Source organism: Callionymus lyra, chromosome 3, assembly GCF_982586985.1.
Source record: "Callionymus lyra chromosome 3, fCalLyr1.hap1.1, whole genome shotgun sequence".
Classification (NCBI taxonomy): Eukaryota; Metazoa; Chordata; class Actinopteri; order Syngnathiformes; family Callionymidae; genus Callionymus; species Callionymus lyra.
The window spans coordinates 31,455,269-31,474,892 of record NC_141820.1 but is presented as its reverse complement, the minus strand read 5'-3'; the positions used below and the strand labels follow the sequence as shown (position 1 = coordinate 31,474,892).

The 19,624-nt window shown below is 39.0% G+C and overlaps 2 protein-coding genes across 2 annotated transcripts; both read right to left on the bottom strand.

Moving 5' to 3' along the window:
• Positions 1–766: 766 nt before the first annotated feature.
• LOC148084477 (coagulation factor XI-like) lies at positions 767–4,933 on the bottom strand. The gene is made up of 10 exons (XM_087787558.1): positions 4,616–4,933; positions 3,934–4,045; positions 3,714–3,864; positions 3,403–3,506; positions 3,171–3,333; positions 2,185–2,303; positions 1,979–2,111; positions 1,793–1,899; positions 1,120–1,276; positions 767–1,044 (listed from the first exon to the last, which is right to left on the bottom strand). The coding sequence occupies exons 2-10, from the start codon at positions 3,992–3,994 to the stop codon at positions 942–944; spliced, it is 1,098 nt and encodes a 365-aa protein (XP_087643684.1). The 5' UTR covers positions 3,995–4,045; positions 4,616–4,933; the 3' UTR covers positions 767–941.
• A 7,360-nt stretch (positions 4,934–12,293) lies between these two features.
• Positions 12,294–16,159, bottom strand: LOC148084476 (coagulation factor XI-like). The gene is made up of 9 exons (XM_087785938.1): positions 16,099–16,159; positions 15,879–16,029; positions 15,563–15,666; positions 15,331–15,493; positions 13,794–13,912; positions 13,588–13,720; positions 13,402–13,508; positions 12,476–12,632; positions 12,294–12,396 (listed from the first exon to the last, which is right to left on the bottom strand). The coding sequence occupies exons 1-9, from the start codon at positions 16,157–16,159 to the stop codon at positions 12,294–12,296; spliced, it is 1,098 nt and encodes a 365-aa protein (XP_087642064.1).
• Between the last annotated feature and the right edge of the window lie 3,465 nt (positions 16,160–19,624).

Below are 19,624 nucleotides of genomic sequence, written 5' to 3'. Positions count from 1 at the left end.
AAGAAGGAGCTGTCTAGCCTGCAGCCAGAATTCTGAGCCGCTCTGGTAGAAGAACTCCCATTTCTCCGATCCTTAAATCTCTTCACTGGCTGACAGTTACTTTCAGGATACATTTTAAAATTCTGGTTATTACTTTCAGAGCTATTCATGGTCAGGCTCCTCCTTACTTCAGTGATATGATCCAGCCTTACAACCCAGCTGGGTACGTCACAAGTTAGTGACGTATTTAGCTTCACTGATGGGAGATGAAACCACAGTGAAAAACTCTGTGTGCTCTCTTGCACAGAAGGGGGTGCATGTGAGCCAACTGGTGCCTTTTGCAGTGAGTCAAAAATGGAAGAGGATTTTATATCTTAAGCTTAAAGATTTCTCAGAAGAAGACTTTCAATCAAATTGGGAAGTGATGAAATATAGATGACACTGGTGTTGAAGGGTTATCTTCACATGAATGAAGATAACTCGCACTTTTCAAACCCCTTGAATTGAATTGACGTCGTTTTCAAATAACATGTTTATTCCTTAAAAAATGTATGAAAAGAAAAACCAATCTTGACACAATATTGCCTTTTACACAAATAGAAAGAGAACACATTGCAAAACAATTTCATTTTTTATATCAATACATCAATGCAAGGTTTATTAAAGCTTTCTTTTTATAAACTCATGTTTATTAAAACAAAAACATTATTTTCTTCTACAATATTAATCGGACTCTCTCAATATAACTGAGAAAAGGATTCTAGGTGCTAAAATGTGAAGAATCAGTCTCCTGATCACAGCTTTGTTCAATATAACTATGAATCATTATTTATCTACATAAAGGATTTTATAAAGTTGCTGGACAACAAACTATAAAAAAGTCACAGAACATCATCAAAATAATAGAAAATTTGATTTTACCTCAAGGTACCTTTTTTTTTTAATGTACAACACTTCTACTATTAAACACAGTTCTTCAGGGTGAAGCCAGATATAACACTGGGCCTTGTGGCAACTCTTGGGGGAGAAGGTAAAGTGATGACACGTTTCATGTAGCATCTTCTCCTATAAAAAAAAGAGAACCACATTTAAAAAATGACGTATAGGGTTGAAACAAGAAATAAAATGTGAGGGAATTACCGAGTAGTTGCTGAAACAACATCTGTGTGGTAGGTGTAGAACTGACATTCTGGATTGTCAGTGCAAAGCCCATGGCAGTGATTGACATCTGAAGCAATCACAAAGCCCAGATCGGAACCAAATAAATCTATTCCTTCATATTTCTCTTTTGTCCACGCTGTCAGAAAGATTAAAACACAGATCAACAATAAGACAAGTAGTACATAGTTGCTGTTGGTTATAGAGAATACTTTTACAGAAAGAGAACCTGGAACTCTTGTTGTGAATTCAACAAAAGAACTGACCAAAAACAAACATTTTTCTGAAGCTTGGGGAGGCTGTTTGTCTTCTCGTTTAGACTAGTTTACAGTTCATGTCATGTCTAAACAAGAAGGAGCTGTCTTGACTGTAGTTAATTAAAAAAATCTGCAGCGAGAATTCTGACCCGCTCTAGCAGGAGAACTCACATTTCTCCGATCCTTAAACCTCTGTGTCAAAAATTTTTGGTTTGGTTCCTTATTTAAGACTTGTTTGTTATGAGGCAACTGTCAACATGGCTACTGAAGTCATTGGGTCGCTGAAACCCCTCACCAAATGCAATTCAAGGACTGGATTTATAAACATTTAGTTATTTTTTATTTTGTTTATTTAAAACTATGTGAGAAAGATTAGGAATGTAAGACAATAAACATACCACGACTGGCCTTGCAGGATCTAGTGGGCATCCCAGAGGTGAATGAAGATTGTCCTCTGAAGGAGAGGGTGCCCGTGTTGCTCTTCAGGTAACAGAAAACTGCATCTCTGCAATGCATTAGAATTATCATGAAATGCTATTTATCTCACCTAACCAAGAGTAACACATTTACAACACACCACGTACCTGTTATAAGAGAAGTATGTACAGAGGGGATGAGCATTGCAAAGGGTCTCACAATGTTCAAAGCTGAAGGCAGGCATCCTCAATATGTCATTTCCAATGATTTCCAAGTTAATAAAAGGGTTTGTTTCACAATCTGCAAACAGTTCATGAAGTAAAACGGCATGAATACCTTGAAATTCATAGAATAAATATCAGGGATTGTATACCTGGTTTGTTGGAGTCTAGTAGTTGAAGTAAATCCGAAAATCCGGCGATGATACCTCTAGTCTTCCTCACCTGAAGTGGTGTTGGAATGTCCCAGGTGAATTTGAGCTCGCATTTGTATCTAAGAACCAGAAAATACGAAATGGAAATAATGAAGATTAAATATCATCTTCTAATTAATCTAATCTCATTCCTCCACTGTATCGAGGGTCTGCCTAACGCCTCAATCCAATTGGACAAGATTGATTACCTCAAAAACACAATAATCCCACATTACTCCTCTAAAGGTCATTCCTTTAGACCTCATGTGACCTATAAAGATGCCAGTTTTTAAGACCAGATAAGGGACATACAATATATTTTGGATGTCAAGAGTTACATGGAGACTTCCAATTAAAGTACAGCTGCTGTCGAGAGAAAGAAAGTTGATGGGAGTCTTCGGTAAAGGAGGGTTGGTGCTGATGTTTGTCTCATGTGTCCACTGAATTCATCAAAGCCACTGCTCACTCCTTAAAACATAGAAGAAACTCAGGAGTCTGGATCTGGAAACTGTCACCAATAAATGGAGGAAGACAAAAGGAATTTGATGAAAGTTGTGAAATCCTAGCAAGGTGAAGTTGCTGATAATAGAGTTTTGGAGTTTGAGTTGATTCTACTTTGTTTTATTTTACGTCTGAATGATTTCATATTAGTAACAGAATATTTCTGATATGTGATTATGAGTTGTGTTTTTTTAGTTACAAACAGTGACTTTGGGTGAGTTTTGTTTAGACAAGGCAGGATTATAAGTGGATACTTACATGACAATCAATCCTAAAACTAGTAGCTGTTAATGCTACTTCTTTTGGTCCCACACATCTTATCAATTAAAATTGCTATAGTTCCCCTGATTGGTTCTTCAGCAGCCTTTTTGTCACTTAGTTTTTTAGAATTCATGTTCACAATGAGACACAACCAGTCTGCTCCTGCCACAACATGTTTACATTACCTTATGTTCCGTACTGGTTCTTTCTCAGTGACAAAAGTGAAGAACTGGCAGCCTGGTTCTTCTGTGCAGACCCTCTGGCACTCCTTGTAGTCATAAGTGAACACGGACCTAAAAGTTGCTCCAGGAAAGTCAACGTGTTCGTACACATTCGGCAGACATGGATCTAGTCAACATCCAAAAACATAATAAGTATAAAACATTAAAACATAAAGTGATGATATCTCAAGCTCACTTTTGTGTGATGCAGTGCAGTTATAACCAGAAATTGCTCCAATACGAGGAATCTGAGATGAAGGTCGTCCAGATGTAGTGGATTTCAAGTAGCACAAGAAATGACTGCAGGGGGGAAATTGTTTCAGTAATCATTCATTTTGGAACATGACAGCTGGTAACGAGCACTATTAGATGTGTATATTTATTTATTTAACAACATACTGTTAAAAATAATGATTATAAATGTACAGTGTTTGAATTTGCTGTGTATTATTTGTTATTGTTAATATACTATAGATGTTTGTTTTAGTTCTTGTCTTTGGTCTTTACCTGCTTTCTGAGTCAGGCTGGAAGAAAGTAAAAAAGCGACACGATGGGTGCTGGGTACACAGATGTTGACAATGTACAGCATCAGCAGCGTAGAAAGCTTGGACATCGTTTCCTGGGAAGTTCATATTCTCCAAAAGTGCAGGCGAGCAAACTTTATCAAGGAAGAAAAACATTTACTCAAATGATTGTTATGCTGACAAGGATGTGTAACAAGCCTTACCCTGGCTAGCTGAGAGGCAGACAAGCGAGAGGAGACTCAGTAGGATCAGTTGTATTCCCATCTTCAAACCGTGGAGATCCTCAAGGAACAGGAACAATGGAGATTTGAAGGTCTGAAGAAATGAAGACAGAATTTTTAAGTCTAAAGAAGAGAGAGAGATAGACGAGCTTGTTAGGGAATAGAAGTATAGAAAACAGATGCTTTATTTAAGATCAGAGTGGTTAGAGAAACATTAAGGGAGGTTAAGAAGAGAGTGCAGGCAGGCTGAGAACAACACAAAATGTGTGGGACAGTAGTGAGACATGTAATGTCGCATTGTTTAGAGACAGTTGCCCTCACACGAAGACAAGAAGCAGAAGTCAGAAGAGTCAGAGTTGAATATGCTCAGGGTTGCATTGCGAGTCACGAGGAGGACAATATTGAAATCAAGTACATCAGAGGGACAGCCCACATAGAAAAGTAGTTAGGGAGGCCAGAGACATAGGGATATACCTAATGAAGAACTGTAGAAAAGTACCTCCCATGAGGTCAACGGACGAGTTAAAAGAAAACATGAAGATCATGTGTGTATTAAGGAAGGATAGAAAACGGTAAAAACCAAGAGACAAGTTACAAAAGTAGAGCAAACATTGATCTATAACGTGAAAAAGTCTTATTCAAGGACACAAAAAAGTCACATTACCTTTAAGTTGAAGCTCAACAATCGTTGTTAGGATCAGAAGGTTCGAGTCGTGTTCCTAAAAAAATAAAAGATAAAGACAAAAAAAAAAAAAATGCACCAACAAGTGACTGTATTGGACTCACAAGATCGTCTAACTGTCCAGGAGTCTGTGGACGAGGTTTATATAAGGAGAAAATGTGGGCCATCGCCATCATCATTAGGTTATTCATTCACCAACTATCAACTGATAAGTTTATGACAAATTTTACAAACAGGCTTTAAATCTCAATCCCGCAAGTGGAATTGATTTTCAGTGCAATATAAATGTAGATAAGATTGAACATATATAGTTGGTCTAATATTATGTTTTAATAAGTATTGAATGGCAGTAACTGATCGTAGATCCATACCAAAGTCCATGATAAAACACATCCATGTGAATTCTCCCTTCAAACCTGTCTATAGATCAGATGACCCAAATGACCCTTATACCAGAAAGACTAGAGCGTTGATTTCCAACCACTGTTCACAAAAAATTTTCTCTGAGAAATCATCAGATGTGGAATGTAAATTTGCTATAGTTCCCCTGATCGGTTGTTCAACAGCCTTTTTCCCCGGCGCAGACTGTATCCATTCCTTTTTTCGTGTGCCACAGATGCCTGCAACAACTGAAATCAGCTTTTGATAGCAGCTTCAAAAGTGAGAAAGTTGGAACCTGCACCAGCATAAACACTTCCTGTTCATTGAGACTGTTGGGTTCTTAGTGCCTCAACGTTGGTTGAGTTTGTGCTTGTCGACTAAATTAAAATCCAAGGTTATTAATAAAAAACAACCATAGCTCAAGCCTCAATCTTCTCCTTTTACATTGTTTTCATTTACTCATTCACGCTCAAAGCATGTTGGCGGAGTATATTTTCTTTAAATACCGCCTTGTTGTTTGAACACCAACCCCTGACTCACACTAAAAGCTGTCACATGTTGCAGCAGATCTGCACAATTATGTATTTCAGGGTGCAAGTTTTAGAAATGCATGCTGCATTAGAGTGTTGCTAGGCTTCACGTGGTCGAAATATTGTAAGCTTGAGGAGCACGTTTTTCTTGGGTTTCCTTGGTTTTCTAGGTTCTTGGCTCGACCACTCAGGACAACATGAATGACTCTGCTCTACTGTACCCGAACACTCTTGACGCCATTCTGACTTGTTGCTTGTTTTTTTAGTTATCATGACACTGGCACGTTTTCATTATCACTGGACCGTTATCATTCAACAATCGGTCAACAATCTATCTTTCATGCCACCTGTTTGTCTTTTGAACTTTGATCTGATGCAAACTATCCAGTCTGCCTGGGTCATGTTTTTGTCCTAAGAACAACTTCTAGACACGTGAGTCCAACCCAGACATCGGTTAATAAAACATGGTTTATAACTTGGCAATTTGTAGAAACACAACCAGAGCCGGTGTATCCAGACAATGACATTTATTTTTACTGACTGACCTTCAGATAAAAAACTTCAAAAATAAAATGTCGTCACTTAACGTTAAGCAAATTTAAAATACTTCCATTTCAATTTAGCATTACAAAAATACTTTTTTTTTTTATGAAACTTTTCATTAGGGATTGAAATTTGTCTCTAGCCTCTCTGAGCTTCCAGGCCCACTTTCGGTGTCATTATTTGATCTCCTCCTTTTTACATGTATCTTTATTTTAAAGCACTTACAACTTTATCAGGCTGTTTGGTGAAAAAAACATACCATTGCATTTAACCTTTTTTTTTTTAATTCCAATTTTTGAATTAAATTTTTGAATATCCGAGGCACTAATATACTTCTGGATGACTCAGAAGCCACTCATGATAGCTTGGACTTGGACTGAATAGAACTTTTTGGTTTTAGGTATTTTTGCTATTAGTCAAAACCGAACCACAAAGAACACAGATTCATAAAACCCGGGACAGGATGTTAAATTGTCCATTGTAGCAATAGATGGTAGTCGCATGAGGTTGATGTTGAGAGTGCCGTGGGAGCTGATGGGGGGGGGGGGGATGTACATTTTGGGACACATCATAAGTAGTGAACCTTTGACTCTTAGGGTGTTTCGCCACTAGACACCCTCATCAAAAGTGGCCAGTTACAGGGTGATCAAGCCTGAGCTTGTGTCCCATCCCCAATCATGCATTACCTGGTAGATTAACTGGTGCAGTCCACGGGACTATTCAAGGCCGGGACGTCCTCTTCGCTGTTAGATTAAAATTATTATATATGTATACGCTATACTTAAATTAATGCTAAAAGATAATCAAAATATAAAGTATAAATTACTCGCTTGATCTAAGAGCGGGAGGGTTTGACTGCACATTCACAATCAACATTCCACTCAGACTGATTCACACTGGTTCGAGGCAAGCTTGCATCAGAATTAGAGATTCGACACCGGTAATTTGAAACATCTGTTTATCTGCAAATCAAACCTTAAATTGTAGATCAAAGAACGAAGCAAGACACACCTGGGAAAGGGGGGCTAAGGGGGGCTGAGAAACATTTGAATAATTAGATTACAAGAAAACAAATTAGGATGTCTCTCTGCGGGTGATCGGTGACACAGGAAACTTGAAAGAACTATTTAGCCGGAAAGCGACGACCTCCCGGATGGGAAATTTGCCTTAACTATAGCGATGTTTTTACCGCTCAGGAACTTTTCTGCCCGGGGCTACAGTCGCAGGGAGAAAGTGCGTCCGGTCTATCGTAATTGAAAGCTTGTATTTTGTTTGACTTGGAGCGCCGAATAAACGACCCGTTACACACTCTGGATTTTCCATCTTTCTCCATGACGCGAAGTACTGTTAGATTAAAAATTATTATACGCCATACTTAAATTAATGCTAAAAGATAATCAAAATATAAAGTATAAATTACTAGCTTCTTCTAAGAGCTTAAACATTTGAATACGCATTCACAATAAACATTTCACTCAGACTGATGTACATTGTTTCAAGACAAGCTTGAAACAGAATTAGAGAAATGACACCGGTTATTTAAACATCTGTTCGTCTGCCTTTTCACACCTGGGGTCGTGAAACAAAGAGCGAAGCGGGACACACCCTGGAGGGGGGGGGGGGTCTGGAAGACAAAGGCATCCACCCACGCAAGAGGGCAAGCTAGGAAGTTTCTCTGCAGGTGTTCGAGACATGGACAACTTGAAAGAGCCATTTGCCTGAAAGAGACGACACCCTGTCCGGGGAAATTTGCCGATGTTTCTACAGCTCGGGACCGTTTCTCCCAGGACTATTGAATTGTAAAGTCGCCGGCAGAAAGCGCCTCCAATCGATCATAAAGCTTGTATTTTGTTTGACTTGAAGCGCCGAATAAACAATCTGTGACCCTCTGCATTGACCATTTATCTCCACAAAGCAAAGTATTAAGACCCAGCGGTGACGGCTTGTTGGAACGCCCGGAACGGACTCCAGTTTGGACCGTTTTAGTATAAGACGGAAGTGACGTCGGTTTGGAGCTGGAAGCGAGTCCGTGTTTTGATCGTTTTTATCGCTGAGTCATCTTCCAATCTTGGGCCATGGCTAACTGTCTAGTCTCTGACTTGGTACTGGGATGGTTTGGCTTTCTCTGTCCCTCTCGGATAAATAATTGGTGTTGAGATTGAGTTGGTTGTTCTAAGAGGCAAGGAGTTGTTGGTGTTCCTCTTGCTCTCAATAGCTGCTGCCAGTCTTTGAGGACCTGGTTGTGCCTCCAGGTGTAGCGGCCTTGTGTGAGGCTGGTGTTGCAGGAGGCCGAGATGTGTTTGAGAGTGAGTTTGGGCAGAGGGCACAGGTTGGATCCTCGCCATACCACACTTGCAGGTTTTTTGGTGAAGGGAATGTTGTAGCTCTCACGATGAAGCTGATGTTACTTTCCTACATTTCCCAGAGCTGCGTCCAGGTGAGCTTTCTACTTTCCTGGTGTTCCCACCTTATCCATTGTCCCTGTTTTGTCCTGCACCTCCTCTACCACCATTTTCCTCTGAAGTTGAGGCCTTACACCAAGTTGGTTTGCTTGCTAAGGGGCCAAAGCCTCCTCTTCCCAGCTGACATGCCCCACAATATCCTTGTACTTCAGAGCTGACGTGGCATGCTGGACCGCATCGGATAGTTTCCATTTCCTACCAGTTAAGATGGATGTTGCACCATTGCAGATGGACTGGTAGTTGGAGTCCTTCAACGTCATCAGGAGTCTCTTTTTAGAGCGCTTGTACTCTGCAATACTCATGGTGGGCAGTTCAAGGATCCCCTTCCCCTATAGGGTAGAACAGTCCGAATAAACAGGGAGTGTTTATCCTTGTGCAGGTTCAAACTTTCCCTCTTTGGCGGCCATTTTCAGTTGTTGCCGGCATCTGTGGCACACGAAAAAGGTATTGGATACAGTCGGAATTTACGCGGGGGAAAAAGGCTGTTGAGGAACCAATCAGGGGAAATGTAGCAATTTAATATGTCACATCTGATGAATTCTCAGAGCACACTTTTGTGAACAGTGTTTAGAAATCAATGCTCTAGTCTTCCTGGTATAAGGGTCATTTGGGTCATCTGATCTTTAGACAGGTTTGAAGGGAGAACTCACATGTATGTGTGTTATCATGGTCTATGGTATGGATCTAAGATCAGTTACTGCCATTCAATACCTATTAAAACATAATATTAGACCAACTATATTTATTCAATCGTATATGCATTTATATTGCATTAAAATTCAATTCCACGTGAGGGACCGAGATTTAAAGCCTGTTTGTCAAGATTTGTCACAACCTAGCTGAGAGTTGGTGAATGAATAACCTAATGACAATGGCGATGGTCCATATTTTCTCCACAAACTCCTGGCCATCTAGACGGTCTTGTGAGTCTAATACAGTCATATTTTGTTTTTTCAGGAATACGACGGGAAGGTAATGTGACCTTTTTTAAATGTCCTTGAACATGACACTTTCAAGTTAGAGGTCAAACTTTTGTAGGCGCGATCAACTTTTTCTGTCTTGTTACGAGAGATCTTCATTCCTGTCAGACGTTTAACTCTCCATTGTTCCTGTTCCTTGAGGATCTCCATGGTTTGAAGATGGGAATACAACTGATTCTACTAAGTCTCCTCTCGCTTGTCTGCCTCTCAGATAGCCAGGGTAGATTTAGATTTAGATAAACTTTATTGATCCCTCTGGAGGGCTCCTTCGGTAAATAGTATCCAGCATACAGCAACACAGACGATAGATTCATAAAACAAGAACAAGAACAAAGTGCAATAAAAAGAAAGTGCAAGATGACTATGGCGATGACACAATCTAAATCTAAGTATAAAGAATATAGATCAAAGAAAAGTAACAAAGAAAAGGATACAAATATTAAGATGGAATAGAATCATATTTTCACTCAACTCCTGTCCCCAAACTCAGAATTAAACAGCCTAATAGCACGAGGAATGAATGAGTCCCGTGGAGCAGAAGGCAAAAGCTTGCTTGATCTTGATCTATTAGTGTTGCATCTGGGGAGGAGCATTCATGCATTCCCTCGTAATGCATAAGTAAGGTTTGTTAGACAACATTGTCATAATAGATAATGAGAATTTAAGTACATTTTAGGGTCTTTTGAATGCTTGCTCCATAACAAATAAATCCTTTTCTCTGAATGATCTTTTCACAAGAGAAGAGTTGGATTTATTGTGTCTGTCTGAGACTTGGCAGAGAGAGGAAGAGTTAATTCATCCAAACGAACTCTGTCCAATAGGGAGCGCTGTCCCAGAGAAGCCTCGTCTCTCTGGTCGTGGGGGTGGTTTGGCTGTTGTTTGTAGAGAGAGTTGTTCTTGCAAAGTGATTCAGAGACAGGAATTCACTTCTTTTGAGTCTCAGATGATCTTGATTGGTTCTACTAGTCCTTTATATTGTGTGTCAATCTACCATCCCCCAATCCTGCAGCATTGTTCTTGTAAGACTTTAGTGACTTCTTATCCTTATTCAAATTGAATCTGTTCATATTTTTGGAGACTTTATTCTTCATGTTGATGACGTCACATCTTGCTCTGCTAAGAAACTTTTAACTTTAACAGAAGCCTTTAATTTTTAATGTTTCTGAATTTTGAATGTTTCTGAACCGACTCGTCAAAAAAGGTCACATTTTAGACTTAGTTTTTACTCTAGGCCTGGACATTTCTAATGTATCTGTACATAATGTCCATCTGATTGATAATTCTCTTGTCTTGTTTAACCTGGACTTCATCCCTGAACCTAAGCCCTTGAAAGTTAGGTCTCTGATACTGCAGACAGTTTTTCTGCTATGTTTGACCCTCTTTCCTTCAATGACTGCCATAACTTGGAGCGACATCCATGAGAAGTTTCAGTCTGGCTTCCACAAACATCACTCTACGGAGACAGCCTTACTGAAAGTGTCCAGTGACATCATGATGTCGGCTGATTCGGGTCAATACACTGTTCTGGTTCTCTTGGACCTGTCCTCAGCGTTTGACACAGTTGATCACCAGATCCTGCTGAGAAGACTGAGGGATGAAGTGGGACTGTCTGGGTCTGTGTTACAGTGGTTCTCGTCATACCTTTATGGGCGCAGTTTCAGTGTATCTGCCAATCAAATGAGGTCTGAATCGGCTGATCTGTTGTGTGGAGTCCCTCAAGGTTCTGTTCTTGATCCTTTATTGTTTTTGCTGTACTTGATTCCCCTGGATAAAATCTTTCAGAGATTTCCTTATGTTTCTTACCACATTTCTGCTGATGACTTCCAGCTCTACTGCTCATTTGATCCAACTGAGCCCCAGAGGCTGAACAGCTTAGTCAATTGTTTGCTAGAAATCAAACGGTGGTTGAGTTCAGTTAACTTAAACTCTGGTTATTGCTCCTGATGATAAGATTCCAGGGTTGAGTTAGTACCTAGGTGACTTAGGTCAGTCACAGCATGATCTGGAGCTTGTAATCCATGCATTTGTGTCTTCTAGTCTGGACTTTTTTTTCACAAGTTAGTGACGTATTTAGCTTCACTGATGGGAGATGACACCACAGTGAAAAACTCTGTGTGCTCTCTTGCACAGAAGGGGCGCATGTTAGCCAACTGGTGCCTTTTGCAGTGAGTCAAAAATGGAAGAGGATTTTATATCTTAATCAAATTGGGAAGTGATGAAATATAGAGGACCAACACTGGTGTTCAAGGGTTCTCTTCACATGAATGAAGATAACTCGCACTTTTCAAACCCCTTGAATTGAATTGACATCGTTTTCAAAAAAACATTTTTATTCCTTAAAAAATGTATGAAAGGAAAACCAATCACTTTACAATATTGCCTTTTACACAAATAGAAAGAGAGCACATTGCAGAACAATTTCATTTTTTACATCAAGACATAAAGACATCAATGCAAGGTTTATTAAAGCTTTCTTTTTTAAACTCATGTTTATTAAAACAAAAACATTCTTTTCTTTTACAATATTAATCTGACTCTATCAATATAACTGAGAAAAGGATAAAATGTGAAGAATCAGTCTCATGATCACAGCTTTGTTCAATATAACTATAAATCATTATTTATCTACATAAAGGATTTTATAAAGTTGCTGGACAACAAATAATAAAGTCTCAGAACATCATCAAAATAATAGAAAAATGGATTTTACCTGAAGGTACCTTTTTTTTTTTTTAAATGTTTTGATTGTACAACACTTCTACTATCAAACACAGTTCTTCAGGGTGAAGCCAGATATAACACTGGCCCTTGTGGCAACTCTTGGGGGAGAAGGTAAAGTGATGACACGTTTCATGTAGCATCTTTTCCTATAAAAAAGAGAACCACTTTTAAAATATGACATATAGGTTTGAAACAAGAAATAATAACGAAAAGTGAGGGAATTACCGACTAGCTGCTGAAAAGACATCTGTGGTGTAGGAGTAGAACTGACATTCTGGATTGTCAGTGCAAAGCCTATGGCAGTGATTGACATCTGAAGCAATCAGAAAGCCCAGATCGGAACCCCATAAATCTATTCCTTCATATTTCTCTTTTGTCCACGCTGTCAGAAAGATTAAAACACAGATCAACAATAAGACAAGTAGTACAAATGTGCTGTTGGTTAAAGAGAATACTTTTACAGAGAGAGAACCTGGAGCTCTTGTTGTGAATTCAACAATAGAACTGACCAAAAACAAAATAATTTCTGAAGCTTAGGAAGGCTGTTTGTGTCTTCTCATTAGACTATTGTAACACTTTATTTTCGTGTCTAAACAAACAGGAGCGGTCTCCCCTGTAGTTAATAAAAAACTAAGAGAATGCTGACCCGCTCTAGTAGGAGAACTCACATTTCCCTGATACTTAAAACTCTGCATTGGCTGCCAGTTACCTTCAGGATACATTTTAAAATTCTGGTTCTTACTTTCAGAGCTATTCATGGTCAGGCTCCTCCTTACTGATCTGATCCAGCCTTACACCCCAGCTCGGGCTCTTAGGTCTGTGGATCAGAACCGGCTGGTGGTTCTACGAAAAGCACTTTACAAATATAAATTAATTACTTACTTACTTAATGACTTAAATTTCAGTCAAGTGTAAAAATAAATGTTTTAATATACTCTACCTGATAAAGGTTTGACATATTATTTGTTTGGCTCCTTATTTAAGAGTTGTTTGTTATGAGGCAACTGTCAACATGGCTACTGAAGTCATTGGGTCGCTGAAACCCCTCACCAAAAGGGGGTTGCAATTCAAAGACTGGATTTATTATCAGTTTTTTTTTGTTTTTTTTAAACTATGTGAGAAAGATTAGGAATGTAAGACAATAAACATACCACGACTGGCCTTGCAGGATCTAGTGGGCATCCCAGAGGTGAATGAAGATTGTCCTCTGAAGGAGAGGGTGCCCGTGTTGCTCTTCAGGTAACAGAAAACTGCATCTCTGCAATGCATTAGAATTATCATGAAATGCTATTTATCTCACCTAACCAAGAGTAACACATTTACGACACACCACGTACCTATTATAAGAGAAGTATGTACAGAGGGGATGAGCATTGCAAAGGGTCTCACAATGTTCAAAGCTGACGGCAGGCATCCTCAATATGTCATTTCCAATGATTTCCAAGTTAATAAAAGGGTCTGTTTCACAATCTGCAAACGGTGCATGAAGTAAAACAGCATGAATACCTTGAAATTCATAGAATAAATATCAGTGATTTTATACCTGGTTTGTTGGATTCTGTTAGTTGAAGTAAATCTGAAAATCCGGCGATGACACCGCTAGTCTTCCTCACCTGAAGTGGTGTTGGAATGTCCCAGGTGAATTTGAGCTCGCATTTGTATCTAAGAACCAGAAAATACAAAATGGAAATAATGAAGATTAAATATCATCTTCTAATGAATCTAATCTCATTCCTCCACTGTATCGAGGGTCTGCCAAACGCTTCAATCCAATTGGACAAGATTGATTACCTCAAAAACACAATAATCCCACGTTACTCCTCTAAAGGTCATTCCTTTGGACCACATGTGACCTATAAAGATGCCAGTGTTTAAGACAAGATAAGGGACATACAATATATTTAGGATGTCAACAGTTACATGGAGACTTCCAATTAGAGTAAAGCTGCTGTCGAACGAAAGAAAGTTGATGGGAGTCTTCAATAAAGGAGGGTTGGTGCTGATCTTTGTCTCATGTGTCCACTGAATTCATCAAAGCCACTGCTCACTCCTTAAAACATAGTTTCCAGATCCATATCCAGACTCCTGAGTTTCTTCTGTCACCAATAAATGGAGGAAGACAAAAGGAATTTGATGAAAGTTGTGAAGTCGTAGCGAGGTGAAGTTGGTGATAATAGAGTTTTGGAGTTTTTAAGACTGATTCTACTTTGTTTTATTTTACGTCTGAATGATTTCATATTAGTAACAGAATATTTCTATTCTATTTCTATTTCTATTTCTATGTGATTATGAATTGTGTTTTTTTAGTTACAAACAGTGAGGAGTTTTGTTTGGATGCGGTAGGATTATAAGTGGATATTTACATGACAACCAATCCTAAAACTAGTAGCTGTTAATGCTACTTCTTTTGGTCCCTCACATCTTATCAATTCCCTCATGTGGAATTAAATTTCAATGCAATATAAATGCAGATAAGATTGAACAAATATAGCTGGTCTAATATTATGTCTTAATAAGCATTGAATGGTAGTAACTGATCGTAGATCCATACCAACATCCATGATAATGCACATCCATGTGAGTTCTCCCTTCAAACATGTCTATAGATCAGATGACCCAAATTACCCTTATACCAGAAAGACTAGAGCGTTGATTTCCTACCACTGTTCACAAAAGTGTGCTCCGAGAAATCATCCGTTGTGGATGTGAAATTGCTATAGTTCCCCTGATTGGTTCTTCAACAGCCTTTTTCCCCTGCGCAGATTCCGACTGCATTCAATACTTTTTTTTGTGTGCCACAGATCCCTGCAACAACTAAAACCAACTTTTGATACCAGCTTCCAAAGTGAGAAAGTTGGAACCTGCACCAGCATAAACATTTCCCATTCATTGAGACTGTTGGGTTCTTAGTGCCTCAATGTTGATTTAGTTTGTGTCAACAAAATTAAAATCCAAAAAATCAATGTTTTGTTTTTGTCCTGATTGGTTCTTCAGCAGCCTTTTTGTCACTTAGTTTTTTAGAATTCATGTTCACAATGAGACACAACCAGTCTGCTCCTGCCACAACATGTTTACATTACCTTATGTTCCGTACTGGTTCTTTCTCAGTGACAAAAGTGAAGAACTGGCAGCCTGGTTCTTCTGTGCAGACCCTCTGACACTCCTTGTAGTCATAAGTGAACACGGACCTAAAAGTTGCTCCAGGAAAGTCAACGTGTTCGTACAAATTCCGCAGACATGGATCTAGTCAACATCCAAAAACATAATAAGTATAAAACATTAAAACATAAAGTGATGATATCTCAAGCTCACTTTTGTGTGATGCAGTGCAGTTATAACCAGAAATTGCTCCAATACGAGGAATCTGAGATGTAGGTCGTCCAGATGAGGTGGATTTCAAGTAGCACAAGAAATGACTGCAGGGGGGAAATTGTTTCAATAATCATTCATTTTGGAACATGACAGCTGGTTTCGAGCACTATTAGATGTGTATATTTATTTATTTAACACAAATACTGTTTAAAATAAACAAAACTTGTAAATGTACAGTGTTTGAATTTGCTGTGTATTATTCGTTATTGTTAGTATACTATTGATGATTGTATTAGTTCTTGTCTTTGGTCTTTACCTGCTTTCTGAGTCAGGCTGGAAGAAAGTAAAAAAGCGACACGATGGGTGCTGGGTACACAGATGTTGACAATGTACAGCATCAGCAGCGTAGACAGATTGGACGTCGTTTCCTGGGAAGCTCATATTCTCCAAAAGTGCAGGCGAGCAAACTTTATCAAGGAAGAAAAACATTTACTCAAATGATTGTTATGCTGACAAGGATGTGTAACAAGCCTTACCCTGGCTAGCTGAGAGGCAGACAAGCGAGAGGAGACTCAGTAGGATCAGTTGTATTCTCATCTTCAAACCGTGGAGATCTTCAAGGAACAGGAACAATGGAGATTTGAAGGTCTGAAGAAATGAAGACAGAATTTTTAAGTCTAAAGAAGAGAGAGAGATAGGCGAGCTTGTTAGGGAATAGAAGTATAGAAAACAGATGCTTTATTTAAGATCAGAGTGGTTAGAGAAACATTAAAGGAAGGTTAAGAAGAGAGTGCAGGCAGGACGGAGAACAACACAAAATGTGTGGGACAGTAGTGAGACATGTAATGTCGCATTGTTTAGAGACAGTTGCCCTCACACGAAGACAAGAAGCAGAAGTCAGAAGAGTCAGAGTTGAATATGCTCGAGGATGCATTGCGAGTCACGAGGAGGACAATATTGAAAACAAATACATCAGAGGGCAGCCCACAGCAGCCCACATAGAAAAGTAGTTAGGGAGGCCAGAGACATAGGGATATACCTAATGAAGAACTGTAGAAAAGTACCTCCCATGAGGTCAACGGACGAGTTAAAAGATAACATGAAGATCATGTGTGTATTAAGGAAGGATAGAAAATGGTAAAAGCCAAAAGACAAGTTACAAAAGTAAAGCAAACATTGACCTATAACGTGAAAAAGTAATATTCAAGGACATTTAAAAATAGTCACATTACCTTTGAGTTGAAGCTCAACAATCGTTGTTAGGATCAGAAGGTTCCAGTCGAGTTCCTAAGAAAAGAAAAGATTTTTACAGTCAGACTTCAAAACAAAAATGCACCAACAAGTGACTGTATTGGACTCACAAGATCGTCTAACTGTCCAGGAGTCTGTGGATGAGGTTTTTATCATCGCCATCGCCATCGTCAATAGGTTATTCATTCACCAACTATCAACAAATACGTTTATGACAAACTTGACAGGCTTTAAATCTCAATCCCTCAAGTGCAATTGGATTTCAAGAAGATAAGATTGAACAAATATAGTCGGTCTAATATTAGTTTTAATAGGCGTAGAATGGCAGTAACTGATCTTAGATCCATACCAAAGTCCATGATATCACACATCCATGGCGGAATATATATATAAAGAGATTTTTTATTAAACACCAACCCCTGACTCACACTAAAAGCTGTCACATTTTGCAACAGAGCTGCACAATTCTGTGTCCAAGCTTTAGAGATGCATGCTGCATTAAGGTTTCAGTGTTGCTAGGATTTACAAGGTCGAAATATTTGTAAGGAGCATGTTTTTCTTGGGTTTCTTAGGTGTTCTAGGTTCTTGGCTCGACCACTCAGGACAACATGAATGACCCTGGTCTACTGTACTCAAACACTCTTGACGCCATTCTGACTTGTTACTTGTATTTGTTGTTATCATGACACTGGCACTTTGTGTATGTACATTTTTTTCACTGGGGTCACGTTTTTTGTCCTCCACATTTTTTTTCTAACTTCTAAACAGAGAACATGTGAGTCCAACCCAGACATTGGTAAATAAGAATGGTTTTTGACTTGACATTTATTTTCACTGACAGACCTTCAGAGAAAAAGTGTCAAAAAAGTAATTATTAACGTTAAGCACATTTAAAAGACTTCCATTTCAATTCAGCATTAAAAAAATACTTTTTTTTATGAAACTTTTCATTAGGAATTGGAATCTCTAGCCTCTCTGAGCTTCCAGGCCCACTTTCGAAGTCATTATTTTATCTCCTCCTTTTTACATTGATCCTTATTTTATAGCACTTATAACTTTGTCAGGCTGTTTGGTGAAAAAAACATACCATTTCATTCAAAACTTTTTTTTTAAATGATTTAAAAAATGTTTTGAATGAAATTATTAAATATTCCGAGACACTAAAGTACTTCCGCATGACTCAGAGGCCACTGATGATTGATAATGTTCTGTGTTATCAGTGTCTTTGAAGTTTATATTTGTTTCTTGTACATATAGACCTTGACCTAATTATTTGCTCACTTCGCACGTTTTATTATCACCAGGCTGTGTTATCATTTTTAAATCTGTCAATGAACCATTCAAAGGTCACACTTTTTCATCACTTGACCTACTTATAAAATAAACTAGTTGAAACGATCTCCTAAAAATAATATAAAACATCTGTCCCTCTCGGATGAAAATAGGTGTTGAGATGGAGTTGGTTGTTCTGAGAGGCAAGGAGTTGTTGGTGTTCCTCTTTCTTTTGGTCTTTGAGGACCTGGTTGTGCCTCCAGGTGTAGCGGCCTTGTGTGAGGCTGGTGTTGCAGGAGGCCATGATGTGTTTGAGAGTTTGGGCAGAGGGCACAGGTTGGATCCTCGCCATACCACACTTGGAGGTTTTTTAGTGAAGGGAGTGCTGTAGCTCTGATGATGCTGCGTCCAGGTGAGCTTTCTACTTTCCAGGCTTTCCCACCTCATCGATTTCCCTGTTTGTTGCTGCACCTTCTCTACCACCATTTTCCTCTGAAGTTGAGGCCTTACACCAAGTTGGTTTGCTTGCTGCGAGGCCAAAGCCTCCTCTCCCCAGCTGACATGCCCCACAATGTCCTTGTACTTCAGAGCTGACGTGGCATGCTGGACTTCATCGGATAGTGTCCATTTCAGACCAGTTAAGACTGATGTTGAAGCATTGCAGATGGACTGGTCTTTGGAGTCCTTCAACGTCATCAGGAGTCTCTTTTTAGAGCACTTGTACTCTATGATACTCATGGTGGGCCCTCAAGGAGCCCTTTCCCCTATAGGGTAGAACAGTCTCAATTAACAGGAAGTGTTTATGCTGGTACAGGTTCAAACTTTCCCTCTTTGGAGGCCAGTTTACCAATTTCTGTCTCAGACTCACATGTTCTCTGTCTAGAAGTTAAAAAAAAAATTGAGGACAAAAACGTGAACCAGTCCCGTTTCAATTTCACTTTCAATTGGATAGTTTGCATCGGATCAAAGTTCAAAAGACAAACAGGTGGCATGACAGATAAATGGTTGAATGATAACGGTCCAATGATAATAAAAACGTGCACATACAACGTGCCAGTGTCATGATAACAACAAAAACAAGCAACAAGTCAGAATGGTGTCAAGAGTGTTTGAGTACAGTAGAGCAGAGTCATTCATGTGAAATGCAGAATTGTGCAGATCTGCTGCAAAATGTGACAGCTTTTAGTGAGAGTCATGGGTTGGTGTTTAAAAAAAATCAACAATGCGGTATTCAAATAAAATATACTCCGCCAACATGCTTTGAGCATGAGTGAGTAAATGAGAAGATTGAGGCTTGAGCTATGGTTGCTTTAATTAATAACTTTGGATTTTAATGTAGTCGACAAGCACAAACTCAACCAACGTTGAGACACTAAGAACGCAACAGCCTCAATGAAAAGGAAATGTTTATGCTGGTGCAGGTTCCAACTTTCTCACTTTGGAAGCTGGTATCAAAAGCTGATTTCAGTTGTTGCAGGCATCTGTGGCACACGAAAAAGGTATTGGATACAGTCGGAATCTGCGCCGGGGAAAAAGGCT